Source organism: Carex rostrata, chromosome 2 (genome assembly GCF_964058835.1).
Source record: "Carex rostrata chromosome 2, lpCarRost1.2, whole genome shotgun sequence".
Taxonomy (NCBI): domain Eukaryota; kingdom Viridiplantae; phylum Streptophyta; class Magnoliopsida; order Poales; family Cyperaceae; genus Carex; species Carex rostrata.
In genome coordinates this window covers 13,234,204-13,250,192 of record NC_135919.1, presented here as the reverse complement: position 1 = coordinate 13,250,192, position 15,989 = coordinate 13,234,204, and the positions used below count along the sequence as shown (strand labels likewise).

Sequence of the window (15,989 nt, the reverse complement as noted above, 5' to 3'; positions counted from 1 at the left end):
TATGATTCATATTGTACTGAAAGTTGCAATTATGTCTGATAAGTTTTTATCCATGTAACATAAAGTATTTATCAATGTATCATAAAGTATTTATCCTTATGTCTGAGAAGTATTTATCATTGGGTGAGGGGATAGTTTATTTAATGGTCCCCAGTTGTGCGGGGACAATCCAGAAAAAAAAGGAAAATTTGTGCGGGGATAAATGGCAAGTATTTATGAGGGGATTGTTTATTTAATGGTCCCCAGTTGTGCGGGGATGATTCAAAAAAAAAGGAAATTTTGTGCGGGGACAACTAATGGATTGATTTATTATTTCCTAAATAGAGATCATTGCATAGGGATTAACACTTTGCAAATTCACGATAAATACTTTGATGCTTCAAGTTAAATACTAACAGTTTCTACGGAGTATTAATTATTGAGCGGTCCCCCCATGATATTTTTGGCAGTTTGTGCGGGGTTTTTTGCGGGGATTGTTATTAGGATCCTTTATTTTATATATCTCTTTGTAGTTGTTGGACTGACAAAGATCAAAACAGAGATTATATCAAAACTATTTATATATAACATTAGTACAAATAATGAAATACTCTCACCTTATTAACAATATAATTGCCTTAATATAAACTTTTATTCTTAATCTCTTATTTTATCTATCTTATGCAAAGATTTAAATAGCTTTTATCGCATTATAGTGGAACAACGAAAAAATAGTGCTATGCCTATATAGAGCCGCTGTAGCATGCTATAGCATCAATAGTGTCATATATTTTATGGTCCAAAAATACTATAGCGCGCTATTTAAAACCTGATCTTATGACAAAAAAGCCAACATAAAAATAAGCAGTGTCTGACAATGATATTTGCTTAATAGATGAATAGAGCACCGCTAATTAATTAATTTTTATGCAGTCAGTTAAACAAAAATCCATGGGCAAATTTTCCCTCCAATTAATTTATACACAATAGAAAAGTTTTAGTTAGAATAAAATATGTTTACCCAATCTAATAAGCAATGTATTCGTAATTTTATGGTCAAGAAAAAAAGTTATTACTAATTTTAAAAATATATAATTTCTTTGTAAGTTGTTCTATTTTGTATGCATTCAAAATATGAAACTATCGTATATTAGATTCATTCCAAATGTATCATGCTCATACCAAATAATGTATAATCCGCATTGTTGGATCAACTCAAATAAAAACTATCAATATTTATATCACAACTATAATTTGCAACAGCTCGAAATCATAATTTATTCAAAATAATAATATATATGCTTTTAGAATAATAAATAAGAGGATCCACAAGCAATTGTTTAACAGTTTTTTTTAAGAATGAAATTGTGATTCTAGCTTAAATTCTATGTTGAGATTTAATGTCTAGTGTCTACTGACTAAGTCAGATTTTTTTTTTTTTACCTGTTAAATGATTTTGATAGCCCGATTAATTGTATTTGACATTGAATAAGTCAAAATTAGTCATAAACTAATCAAACTTAATAGCAATTTGACGTTGAAATTAGGATCAATTGTTTTCAACTAATCAATCTAGGTAACTATTATTTACATTGCTAAAAATGAGGTCAGTTAGCTTTTGTTGAAGCGTTCATACATGTTGATTGTAGAATGAAATATAACTAATTAGTGTTTTGACAAAATAAATTCGCTACTAGCTTTTAGTTTTGATAAGTGAAATTTAGTCTCATTGAGAAAATAATCTCCTTTCAGTGCTTTCACTATCATTTATAGTCTATACTATTTTTCAAATTAATTTTTTACTTCTAAGAAAATAGAAATCTTTAAGCAAGCGGAATATTATCTCTATTAAAGATGTCCAGAAATTTATTTTTTATTTCCTATACTCAATATTATTTGTTAATTTTTAATTTGTTTATGTAATTGACTGGTGTTTGCATCGTTAAGTATCCTAACAACGTGTATTGATAAAAAAAAAAAAAACTAAAAAAAAATATGAACGGAAAAATGGAAGATAAAAAATATCAACATTGATAAAAGAAACCAAAAAATAAAAAATAAAAACATGAAAGATAAAAAAATTCAAATATTTGGGAGGTGAAACATACGAGGTTATGTTCTCTAAAAAAATTACCCATAAAACAACAATATATACGAGCTATGATTATGATGGCGAGCGCCGTGCATATAAGCAATCTTCCATAGCCACCACTTTGTGTAGCCTTTTGAGACCGATTTTTTTATTTTTATCCAAAATTTAAATTAAATTTTAAAAATTAACCGAACCGGTTGGTAAATTATAAAACTACCCAAACCGCTAAACGGTTAACCGGACCCTAGGTTCGGTTAACGGTTTAGCGGACCAAGGGTTCGGTTAACCGTTTAGCGGACCAAGGGTTTGGGTCCGGTTAACGGTTAACCGGATTCGTTGGTTCGCTGAACCGTTAACCGAACCCAATTTTTTTTTTTTTTTTTTTTTTTTTTTTTTTTTACTTTTTTTTAAAACAGAAAATTTTAAATTTTTTTATTTTTCTATTGAAAATATACATGAAAATTCGTATTTAGATTTATTAACCGGAAATATGGTTTTGGTCCGGTTATCCAATAACCGGTTTTTTTTTGTTTTTGTTTTTTTTTTAACTCGTTTTTTTATAACCATATTTATATGCATATGTATATGTGTATGTATATTTTTCTATAATTTTAAATTTCAGATTTGATTTACAAATTTTTTTTGTGTAAATTTGATAAATCTAAATACGAATTTTATTTTATATGTATATGTAGATTATATAGAATATATAGTGTTTAGGGTTTAGGGTTTAGGGTTAGTGTATATAGATTATATAGAATATTAATAAAATAAATATTCCGACAGAATATATATAGTTTACATTAAAAAAAAAAATTATTCACTATACAAGAAACATTGAAATTATATAGACTAGAAAATTTATACAAGTCGTATATATAATAAACAAGAATCAAGATGGTAACAAGAAAGTTAATTTAGTATAGCGGTTAGTGTACTTGGCTCCCACCCAAGTGACATGGGTTCAAGCCCCGGTGGGAGCAAAAAAAGTTCTTTTTTTTCGCAGTTCATGAGTAAGGTATGGACCAAGTCTATTTAGGTTGAACCGGTTCATAGACCCCTCCATTCCTAAAGTAATGGACATGTCCATTGCCTCCATTTGAACCAGAAATGGATTATGTACAATCCAGAAGTATAAAAATGGTGCACACTGATCATGAACCATCAAATCCGGAAAACACTAATCATGAACCATCAAATTCGAAAAAATTAAAATTCAGCAACTTCTGAAAATTCTTGAGAAAAAATGGTTCTTTGAATGGTTGTAATTAATTTGGAGCAAAAAAATGTCCAATCCAGTTGTATAAGATCCGTAAACAACTAAAGATGCATGGTTTTGCTTTGCATCTCCCATTTCCACTATACAAGATTATTGTTTTGCAATGCATCTCCAAAAGATACATTTAAAAAATCTCCAAAACAATGAATCTCAATTAAATACGATTTACAAAAATAAACATCGTATTTATATCTATCAAATTTACGAATAAAATTTGTAAATTAAATCTGAAAATTAACCATGATACAGAATAAATAATTTTATAATTTCAAAAAAAGTAAAAAAAAAGTAAAAAAAATTGGTAACTGTATATTATTTATGTGTATGTGTATTTTTCTATCAAATTATTCACTTAATATTTTTTAAAACAGAAAATTTTCAATTTTTTTTTCTATTGAAAATATACATGAAAATTCGTATTTAGATTTATCAAATTTACACAAAAAAAATTTGTAAATCAAATCTAAAATTTAAAATTATAGAAAAATATACATACACATATACATATGCATATAAATATGGTTATAAAAAAACGAGTTTAAAAAAAAAAACAAAAAACCGGTTATTGGATAACCGGACCAAAACCATATTTCCGGTTAATACGAATTTTCATGTATATTTTCAATAGAAAAATAAAAAAATTTAAAATTTTCTGTTTTAAAAAAAAGTAAAAAGTAAAAAAAAAAAAAAAAAAAAAAAAAAAAATTGGGTTCGGTTAACGGTTCAGCGAACCAACGAATCCGGTTAACCGTTAACCGGACCCAAACCCTTGGTCCGCTAAACGGTTAACCGAACCCTTGGTCCGCTAAACCGTTAACCGAACCTAGGGTCCGGTTAACCGTTTAGCGGTTTGGGTAGTTTTATAATTTACCAACCGGTTCGGTTAATTTTTAAAATTTAATTTAAATTTTGGATAAAAATAAAAAAATCGGCTTTTGAGAGCTCAATTATATTTGTTTCCGCATCTCGAACTCTCAGGAGATATGTATTCGTGATTTATGTTCGTGATTTATGACTTATTAAACAGGAACTTTGTTATGTTCGTGATTTATGACTTATTAAACTGGAGCAGTCGTTACCGTTAAGGAATTAAAAAAAGGGAGAATATCATGTATCCCCTCAAAAATTTTAAAATTACGTATTTCCTCATCTAAAATTCATAATATCATATTTACCCTTCTAAAGTTAAAAAACTCGCAAATGTACCTCATTATTGACTTTTTTTTTATTAAAACTCATTTTAAATATATAAATTACTCATTTTACCCTTTATTAAAAAATAAAAATCCTCCCTCCCCCTCTTTCTAGATCAAAAATAATTTCAGCACGTTATTGTCTCAACAGTGTCAGTTTTTTTTTAACCAGAAAATCAATATCAGAAATCAAACCAGAAACCTTCTACCAAAAAAACAAATTTGTCCAAAACCCTAATATGTAATTATATTTAGCAAAAACTTCATCTTTTTAACCAGAATTAGCAAGGTGTTACCAATGTCAGCAACCAATAAACTCGACAAGACACTCAGTAATCAAATGCCAAAAGCATCAGAATACGCACCAAATCTACCAGAAATAAGATATCCTACAAGAATCAATAACGCAAAAAAAAAACACAAAAAAAAAAAAAATTGACAAAAACTTATCACTTGCTCTCAGATTTTTCTGACTAGACGACCTCTTACTTCCTCAAGCATTTGATAATATCCGAGAGAGAATTGGTTCCTCAATTATCCTTGAGCCCTAAGTCCCTCTTACATATATCTGATTACAGAATTTCATCATTGGGTTGTACTAGTTCTCACATCAACAACAATGTCTTTTCTTGCATAATGCATCTATAAGAGTGTTAAAGGTCACGACATCAGGTTCATGTCCTTCAACCATCCAATTGTGTAGAAAAATCAGAGCTTTCACAATTTCACCATTATTGCATAATCTATCTATAAGTGTGTTATAAATGATAGAATGCCTTGTAGAAAATTTATGGCTTTCTCAATTTCATCTTTTTTGCACAACCTCCGTATAAGGGTGCTACGGTCATGACATCAGGCTAATGCCCTTAGAAATTATGTCATGTAGAAAATCAATTGTCTTATCAATTTCAACTTTCTTGCACAACCAATTTATAAGAGTGTTATATGTTATGACCTTAGGCTCAAAACCCTTTGCAAATCATATTATGTAGAAATTCCACGGCTTTATCAATTTGACTATCCTTGCACAAATTCATGTCTTGTAGAAAGTTTGTTGCCTTCTCAATTTTTCTTTTCTTGCACAGTCTCGTTATGTTCAAACAACAGCGTCTTGAAATTATTTTTGATCTAGAGAGGGGGGGAGGGGGGGGTTACCTTTTAATGAAAGATAAAATGGGTAATTTATATATTTAAAATGAGTTTAATAGTAAATTCAATAAATTTGATAAATTTGTGAGTTTTTGAATTTTAGAAGGGTAAATATGATATTATGAATTTTAGAGGGGAGAATATGTAATTTTAAGATTTTTGAGGGGATACACTAAATTCCCCCTAAAAGAAAAAGAGCAACAATGTGACGGGGGTACATCGTATCGCTATCGCTGGTCGTGAATGTTTTCTACGAAATAAATAAAGAGCGCTCAATCAACAGTTCAATTAGATAGAGGTCCTAGTCCAGGCGTATTGCGGTGTCTGAGGTGTTGCTCTCTTGATTTGCTGCGAATAGATGGTATGTATTAATTGAACGTGTTGCCTTTCACTGTTTGTTTGATTTCTCTGTTCGTCGGTTTCTCACAAACATAAAAGGTCACGGTTACATAACAACAGATAAAAAGTTAAAATAGAAGTATAGAACTATTGACAATAAAAAGTCGTTTTAATCACGCAATCACATAATTATATAAAAATATGAAGTTACAAATTAGAAAAATTAGTTGGCAATAAAACTGAGAAAATTTATATCAAAAAATTATTCACAAATATAAAGAGTCATGGTTACATAACAACTCATAAAAAAAGTTAAAATAGAACTATTGACAAAAAAAAATAGTTTTACTCATGCGGTCTGAATTCATGTGCCATGCAATCACATAATTTTATATAATATGAAGTTACTTTTTAGAAAAAATAGTTGGCAAAAACACTAAAAAAATGTATATCCAAAAATAATTTAGATCAGTATATTTTTAACAAAATTTTGATATTAATCAAAATGTTGTAATATTTTACATTTTGTGTTAAAAAAAAAAACATATCTAATAATTTTATTTTAACATCTGCATTTTAAATATAAATTGTTAAGGTTTTAAAATTAAACGTATCATGGAGATATAAAGAATGTAATCATTAAAATTTTGACTACTAAATTAACCATATTTGACGGCCATCACAGTTGTCTTGCATAAAATTTTGACTATTTACCGATAGTGTGGACTTAAGTACAAACAATAAGAGTCAATTAATTTATATTTAAAATATCAGAAGCTACAGTTGGATCAGCAATTTTCAAATTGGCTTAATAAATAGTAAAAAAAATTTCAAAAAATGTAAAATTTGGCCTCCTAACACATTTTAATATGGAGATCACATCTAACGGTTTGGATCGATCATTTGTATTTTAAAAATCAGAAAACGATTTAGTTGCATAGGAAACTAAGAACAAACGTTTTGATATTAGCCCTCCTCTCTCTCTATATATATATATATTTATGTATGATTTTTTATATAATTTAGAATAAAATATTACAGTATTTTGATCTCCATAATTCTCAAGTCTCATTACGTACCTGCTCTGGTTACAACTACACTTCCATATTCTCATGAATCTATTGCAGCACATGATCCAGACAAACAGAGCAAAGTTTAATTTGACAAATTAAATTAAGAAAAGGACTGAAGGAATGACCGAGTTTATGGGTAGGCGGGTAGGTATTGGCATAAAATTCCCGGAGAGGGTTTTTTTTCCTCCTAGAAAAGAGGAAGAGAAAAAGACAGGTGCTTAAAATTAGCCACCTATAATATTCGATCAAAATTAAAAAATGAAACCATAAACCTCCTTTCGGCGAGAATCTGTGTGCCATTGGGCTACTTGTTCATGCTCGGTACGACGGCGCCTCCACTTCGCTTAGGTACAGACATATTTGACAGACCCTAATAGCTAATTATCACAAAATAATTAAATAAAAAGATTGCACGAAATCATGAGAAGTAATCATGGCATGACCTTTTATTGAATAACGACAAGCAAATAAACAAATAAAAATTGAGAGGGATCAAGTTACAACAAGTTACCATAATCATTTTCTATATTTTCAGAGTTCAAATTGTTGATTCAAACCGTTCAACATGATCTCCACAATAAAATGTGCTTCCATATCAAATTTTACAGCTTTTGAATTTTTTTTACTATTTATTAAGATGAGTACAAAATTCAATAGTCTGAATTTGACTAGTTATTGTACCCATCTTAATAAATAGTAAAAAAGTTTCAAAAAATGTAAAATTGGATCTGGAAGCACATTTTATTGTGAAGATCATGTTGAACGATTTGGACTTTGAAAATATAAAAAATAATTGTGGTAACTCAAAAATTGTTGTAACTTGATTCATTCTCATAAAAATTAGAACTTCGTTGAATATGATATGAATGAAGAGGTGGTTAATAAAAAAGAAAAATAACAAAAAGAAGGTTCGTTATCTCCGAATAGGGCAACAAAGGGGCAGCGCTGGGAGAAAGAAAGGAGTAATAAATTAGTCTATTTCTTCTTCTTCTTTTTTAATCTCAACCACCCACTAACAGTGAAGATTAGGGTTGTAAATGAGTTGAGTTTGAGCGAGCTACCTTCAATTTGTGCTCAACTCATTTAGTAAACGAGCAAATTAATTCGAGTTGGGATGTTAATAACGATTTGTAAAACAACTCGAGTTCAACTCATTACCAACTCTATTTAGCCCACAACTTGTTTATAACTCGTTTGACTAGTTCATTTTCTTAGTTATAGTTATATACTAGTGAGAGTTTCTTTAAACAAAAATAATTCAAATGATTTAATAAGAGTTTATCTAAACACAAACAATTCAAACATAATTAATAAGACAACTAACAAAATAAACAATTCAAACAACAACTTAGAAGTCATTTAGAAGGGCGTAAGATTTATTGTGACAAATTTTGTGTAACTTGAGTTGTAGTATGTTCAAACTCAGCTCATTTATTAAACGTGTCAGCCAACTTGAGTTGAAACTGACTCGAGTTATAAATGAACAATTAGTGAGCAGTTATAAACGAACTACGAATTTGAGTAATTTTGTACGTCCCTAGTAGAGAGATAGAGGGTTACAGATCCTGTAATTCTCCTTAGAATTACAGCAGATGCGGATCCTTTTTCCAATATTTCTGTATTTCTGTCCTTTTCCTGCTAAAGCTAATTGCTCACCTCGTAGAGATGCAGACTCATAACACGTGAGAAAATGCTAAAGATGCATTAGAAAAAACACAACTGACAGATCTCTCCTGTTAGAATTTTGCAAATTTTCATTTTCAATTTGGTCAAATTTGATTAAATTAAACATCTCGTGTTCTCGTGCTTCCTCTTTTATGCGTCTCACGTCCTATACGAGACGAATGATGATGATGCAAAGCAGACAAGCAAACAAGAAAGCCATATCTGGGAAGGAAAACAAAAAAGAGAGAACTTTCCACAAAAATTTATTGAGACTCTATGAGCTCCTTATTCAATTATTTCCACAATTTTATATATTGTACACTGTTTTTTTTTTATTAAATACAATTTATCTCATAATACTGCCATTCATTACACTGGCAGTTAGAGAAAAAATAAGTTATTATTAATTGTTACAACAAATATATAGATCAATAGTTTCCAAATTTGATTCACACACAATACCTATAAGTAACATATCTTCCAGCAGTCTCACTGGGGCGAATGATCTTTACAACCATACCACGCTTGAGACCATAGTACCTCGCAACCGGATCAGTCATTTGGATTCTCGGTAGCTTCAGATTTGATCACAAACAATCAATCAGAACAAAATACACACACACAAAATAATAAATGAAAGCATTTCCAATGCTATTTTTTTACAAAACTGATTGCATTGCTCTCTTGTACTCTTACCTTAGAAAGCTATCAGTTAGGTAACAAGATTCAATTGCATAAAAGTTCAGTACATAAATCGAACTAAATGACTGAAATTATATGCACCGTTGGACCGTAAACTTCTATGCAGTAGCAGATTACTTGCTATAGTACAATCTTTTTAAAACTTCTATGCAGTAGCAGATTACTTGCTACAGTACAATCTTTTTAAATAGTTTCAGGCCCCTATTTAAACAAAATCATGCTATTAGTTCCTCATTTAACAGCAGAGGCGGAGCCAAATGTTGGCAAATGCCCCACCCTGGTTCAAAAAAACAAAAAGGTTTATTTCTTTGTTTTAACTATGATGGTTTGGATAGAGAACAGAAAACGGTTCCAAAGTAATGGCCACCCCCTCCCCACCCTCCCAAAAAAAATTAGAATATGTTTTGTACTGTAGAAAAACATATGCTTCCAAAATAAGAAGTGATGATGATAATGAAACTGCAAATTCTTATACAATGTAAGAAAACATTCTTTAAATCCAAACCAGCTTTGACGGCAGCTACTTGGAATTTTCTCACTTGGTAATGGAGACTGAACCAAGGGAGCACACAGTTGGCTAAAAGAATAGACACTAAAAATGGACTAGGCATGCCTTTCAGTAAGCGGAATAGAATATGAGTAGAGTAGGATCTGATTCTAGGAATAGAATAGAACAAAATTGAGATCTTAGTAATTTAAGGATGATCATCTCCTCAATCCCACAGTACATGAAAATTGTAGATGGACTAAATTGCCCTGTTTGGAAGTACAGGGACTAAAGGTGTGTTTTAATCCAGTTTCTTTATTTTCCAGAACTACTGTTTCTTGAGTACAGAGCATTTGAAGACGAACCAAAATAAAATTATTGATATTGACTCAGTCAAAATTCCTCTGTAGTGCTAATAATTTTAGATGCCTCAACTGGATCTTGAACTTATTATTAACCAAACATTATGACTTCAGAATATGAATTACTAAAAGGTGACTGTAGAAGTTGTTTACAACGAACTGCTTCCAATCTTACTGAACTTATGTGTAGAGAAATTGTATTCCCTAAATTTTCAAATTTGGTAAGAATAACTTTGAAACATTTAAAAATCCTTGAAAAGCTGTTGGTTTAATTTTGTGTTTTAGGCCGATACCTGTGTGTCCTTCAAAGTGTATCGCTCTAAGAGAGTCTTCTTTTCCTCATTTGTGAGAACCTGATGCTCTGGTACAAGGACATGATCCTTAATATTTACTAGGAGCTCAGCCTCCTGCATGCATTCACCAAAAACAATAAATAAAATGCATGTTAACTTCCTGCAGGCTCCTCTGAAATTCAAGATATTTAAGTTATTTCTCCATTGAGTCTGAAACCAACCGAGAAAACCTCTATATGCATTGTTGAAGACAACTCCAGAAGGAAGGATTTTGCAAACGGAGTCAAATTCTGCTGACAAACTAAAATAGCTCTCGATACATTTTCATGTTTCATCAATTCAACATACTTCTTAATGTGCTTCATCCCAACCTTCTCATCAGTGGGGAAAAAAACATAAAGCTGCTCATGCAAAAAAATAAAAAAAGGAGTCAAAGTGAATCACAATGCTTTAAAATTTATACTGATGGTTCAATAGGACACATTACACAGAATAAATTAAAAATGAAGAAAATAAGGGTAATTTCATGTGAGGTTTTTTATGCAACAAATCTTTCTCGCATGTACATAATACACAGGGACAAAGTACTTTTTCTAGTACCTGGAGCATTATGTATTATATTTCACATGAAATAATATAAATAAATAAGTAAAATCCTAGATTCTGAAGATGCTTGTCAAAGGACCTCAGTCACAAGAAGATAGGAGCGCAGTGTTAGTAAAAGTGCCGTAGAACTCTAGTTTTGAGATGACTTGAGGCAAGAGATCCAAGGACCAGCCCCTAGATGATGACTCCATAATCAAACTTTTTTTTATGACGACTCCCTATAGAGAATTTTGTATTTATATAAAATATTATAAAATAAGAGAGGAAAGAGAAAGAGTACCTTGAATTTTTTATGCATGGAAGGATCAGTAGAAATTCTACTGATCCAAGTTTGGATCGGTAAAAATTCCACCGATCCAAACCTTATTTTATTTTTTATTTTCCACTTGAAAAGACGGTAGGATCTTCTGTGGCATTTTTTCATTACCTCTTGTGTGGTCAGTATTGCACTCAAAGCAACTTATTAAAGGAAGTAGTGCAGGGTAAATATTGCAAAGAAACACAGAAAGGAGACAACCCAGGGGGGGGCTTTGGATCGGTAGAATTTTTACCGGTCCATAGTTTTGGATCAGGAAAAATTTTACCGATACTTGTATGCATCGAAAAACAAAGGTACTCTTTCTCTTTTCTATCTTATTTTATAATATTTTCTATAAATAAAAAATTATCCTCCCTATACTCCCAAACCTGATTCCCTTCCCTTATTTGAAGATCATGAATAATGACTTTATAAAGATATAAAACGTTTGTTACATCTTATTACAAAGAGTTGCAATCTCAAACTCCTCTTTGACTTTGATATCCCAAGGCTGCATAAATGCATATCGTAGAAAATGTGCTGCGTAAAAAACTATCAAAGGACACCACACCTTATGAACAACCACACAGTGTCCACAAAGCTAGTTCCCATTAATGGTCATTACTAAGTCATTATATGACCTCCAAACACTGTAACAGCACACTCCCCCCTCTCCTCTTGAAGAGCTAAAATTACCACAGCTCCCATCCCATCCCCAACCAATGCATACGTTATATATGTACAAAAAAAATATTTCTTTTAAACGCATCTCATGCAAAATAGAGATTGAGTGTAGCACTCAGGAGTCAGGACACAAAAAATATTATCTGTGATATGTGTGTCCAGATCTTCATATAATTCACGGATATACTCCATATTCTTATCCATGTAAATACACATAAAGATAATCGGTATATGTTTCAGCCTTTCAGAAGACATACATGTTTCCAGACTCTAAAAAGTACAGAATACAAATATCTAAGCTTCTATCAACCTATCTAAAATCCTATTTCCTCCGGGCAACATGTTCTATTTTTAATCGTCAGGCATAGTGCTTGGTCAAAAAGGTAAAAAAAAAAGGCAAAATGTGTTGGCCCAAAGTGGCATACTTTGAATGAAAAGATATTTTCGTCATTTCTTTTAATTATCTCACTTACCTGATTGAATGACCTCGGAAAAATATATAAGAGAATAAAAGAATGCAAACTATTTTTGTTGATCATCTCAGATTAAGTAACAACAATAGCCTCCCCTACACAATAAAAGCCATTAAGCAGTTAAGCCATGACAATCTTACAATTTGTAAAAAGAAACTCACTCACATCGCCACTTTCCAAAATTATATGTAGAAATACCACAAAAAAAATCACCAAGTGTAATTTCATTTGGATTCCAAATTTAGAAAGGTTCAAGTTAAGAAAGCCTGAATAGCCGCTCCTATTTCATCAACATCACTAATGGATGTGCTACTTGAAGCATTTGAGTGTGATCCCGCTTTTACAACCTCCAGAGCATCACAAATCCCCTAAAATTAAGATCTATTTGTAACCCACAGATCACAAATAGTCTATGGCAAGTTAATGACTTGATCCACTAACTACAAGCCAACATTCAAGATGAATTGGCTAGACATAAGGAAAATCATCACCAGATCTCTAAATTTAATTTTGACGAGTTAAAGATAACACAAGTAGGAGAAGAGATCTGGTACTTGATCGGAGGAGTCTCCCTTGAGGGATTTGTTGATGGTGAGGTCTTCCCGACGAAGAGGCTCCCCGAAGCGGGTCACAAACTCGTAGCGGGTCATGTTGACCTCGGAATCAAGCACCAGGTATCCCCTGTCTCGGAGCATCTGCATCACCGTTCGCCGTATCCTGTACAGCCTCCCAGTCAAAACATCGTCTGCCATCTGTGCCATCGCTCTCCGTTAGTTTCTCCTCCTTTTTCCTCCTACTGGCAAGTTTTATGTCTGTCCGCTCGTATTACTGGGAATTCAGATCCAGTGCAATACCTGACCATTTAGAATGAGATCTGAGTCGTCCGTTTTAATTTGGCACCGATCTTAGAGTGAATGCCATATTCCAAATAGCTACCTATCCGGTCAGGTACTGGAGATGACCACCCCTTATTGGTGGAAATTTTAGTCAACCTAGGTGTCTGGGAATATCATTTTAAAACTGTAGCTAATAGAACTGACCCGCTCAGCACAATCTACATTTGGATTTTTTTGAAAGAGAAATGTGGAGGTCTAGCCTCCTGAATCCTGATTCCATTGAACTGGACACCAAAGGTGTCAAATGTACATAGTTTTTGAAATGAAAATAAAAGAAAAGTTAACTGGTAATTAACTTGAGGACGATTCAAATGTCTCTATTTTTTGTGCATTCATTATGTCTCTATTTTTAAAAGCTTTAATAACTTAAAATTTAAAATAAAACCGTTGGATGTGATTTACATCATTTTATCTATGTACGTGTAAAAAATTATGACATTCCAATTTTATTTTGATTGTCATCAAGAGCTTGTAAAAAATGTACTAACGTGGATAATTTAGAGACGTTGATTTTTTAACTTATTGATTCACATAAAAACAAAATTGAAATATGATAATTTTTTATGAGCACATAGATCACATCCAACGGTTTTATTTTGGCTTTTAAGTTTTAAATTTTGAGTTATTAAAGTTTTTAAAAATTGAGATATGACGGAGGCTAGGGGTGTAAACGGAGCGGATTCGGAGAGGATAATGCTAATACCATATCTGTATCCGTTTTTCAATGAACGGATACTGATACAGATAGTAAACGGATATCAAAAATTTAAAACCATATCCGCCTTAAACGAATACATATATGAAACGGATAATCAATGGATACAAAAAGAATAATTGCCGAATAATTGAGTTATGCAGTTTAAGATACAAAAAAGTGATTTATTGTTGTTTTGAAACAATGACTAAAACCAATTTAGCATAGACTAAAAGCATACTATATTTACGGATTAAAGACCATGTTTGGTTGTGGAGTAAGAGGTGGAGTAAACCCCTTGCTCCACGCTTAAGGAGCCAAACGAGGAGTAACATAGGTGGTTTAAGATGGAGTAAGATTTGAGCTAAACCAGAGTAACTTACACCACCTAGAGAGGTGATTTAGCTTACTCCACCAAACATAATTAACTTACTTCGATTTAGCTTGGAGTAAGAAATTTAATCCGGTTTAACTTTACTCCACAACCAAACATGACCTTTTAGTCTTGAATGGAAAAGAATGAATAATGAATAAATGGAGGTAAAAAGGAAAGGAAATTGCGTTATTGTAGCAACATCACCAGCAAAAAAAAGATTAAATTGAAAACCATATCGTATTATCATTTATACCACAACCAAGACTGAAATGAATATGAGATAATATATAATAGCTTCTATCCAGAGTAGTAAAGTTAAAGTTGGTTGGGAGTAATTTCAGATCCGAATAATTGCGGATACGGATACGGATATTCACCTTCATGAAATTATCCGTATCCGCCATTTTTTCACCATATGCAAAAATTATCCATATCCGTATTTGTTTAATCTGGATACAGATAATCTCCGAATACGATGCGAATACGGAGCGAATTATCCGTATCCATTTACACTCCTATGGAGGCACAAAAAGTAGAGATATTTGAAGTTTTGAACCCTCCTCAATTAGAAGGCTAATTTGGGTCTTTTATGCTAGCTACAACCTATCTGTTGTTAACTGATGGTGCTAGATGTGCACTTGGATAATCCATCTCTCCTAAGTTTGAATTGTCTACGTTCTTACTAGGCTTTATTTGTTCTTCATTCCACTTGGTTCCCACTAGAGTGGAAAAAATGGCTGGGCAGAGCCGGCTCCGTTATGGAACGGAATGGCACGGCACGTGTTACTGTTCCGTGTCGTGATCAGTTTGTAGAAAATTTGGTACTGCACGTCACGCGAAAGATCTAATCACAGTATGGCACGGTACGTAATCACGTGAGTTACATATAATTAAATGGTGGATCTCAAATAAACTTACTTAAATTATGAAAAATAATTAAACGTGACTAGTTTTGCTTGGACATGACACATGAATAGTTATGGCGTGACTTGCGTGCTGTGACCACCCATCGACATTTTGGTCACGACACGGCACGGATCACTGTACACTTAGTCACGGCACAACACATTTTTTCCACTCTATTTCCAACTAACAAAGATCGCACTTGCTTCTGGAATTTAATCTAGAAGAAAAGAAAGATACGATTATCTACTTAAAGTCTAAAACACTAACTTATCTGGTCAAAGTTCTTAATTCATCGACATTCAGTCAAAATTACAATATATATTACGTTGACTGGCAGCTAACAAGTACCTTTCCAGTTACTAAATAACCGAATGACTTATTTCCGGTTATTTAGTAATCGGACTATTTTTCTGAATCCAGTTGCTAAATAACTGGAAAAGAGT

At 31.9% G+C, this 15,989-nt stretch overlaps 1 protein-coding gene across 3 annotated transcripts; it reads right to left on the bottom strand.

Moving 5' to 3' along the window:
- Positions 1–9,014: 9,014 nt before the first annotated feature.
- LOC144576131 (DNA-directed RNA polymerases II and IV subunit 5A-like) lies at positions 9,015–13,503 on the bottom strand. Of its 3 annotated transcripts, none has more exons than XM_078326407.1 (4): positions 13,229–13,503; positions 10,835–11,014; positions 10,614–10,727; positions 9,015–9,344 (listed from the first exon to the last, which is right to left on the bottom strand). In XM_078326407.1, exons 1-4 carry the CDS (start codon positions 13,433–13,435, stop codon positions 9,219–9,221), a joined length of 627 nt encoding a protein of 208 aa, XP_078182533.1. In that variant the 5' UTR covers positions 13,436–13,503; the 3' UTR covers positions 9,015–9,218. The 3 variants fall into 3 exon arrangements, with proteins under 3 accessions (XP_078182533.1, XP_078182541.1, XP_078182548.1); XM_078326415.1 differs by having other exon boundaries at positions 9,329–9,748; positions 13,229–13,487; XM_078326422.1 differs by having other exon boundaries at positions 9,329–9,672; positions 13,229–13,486.
- Between the last annotated feature and the right edge of the window lie 2,486 nt (positions 13,504–15,989).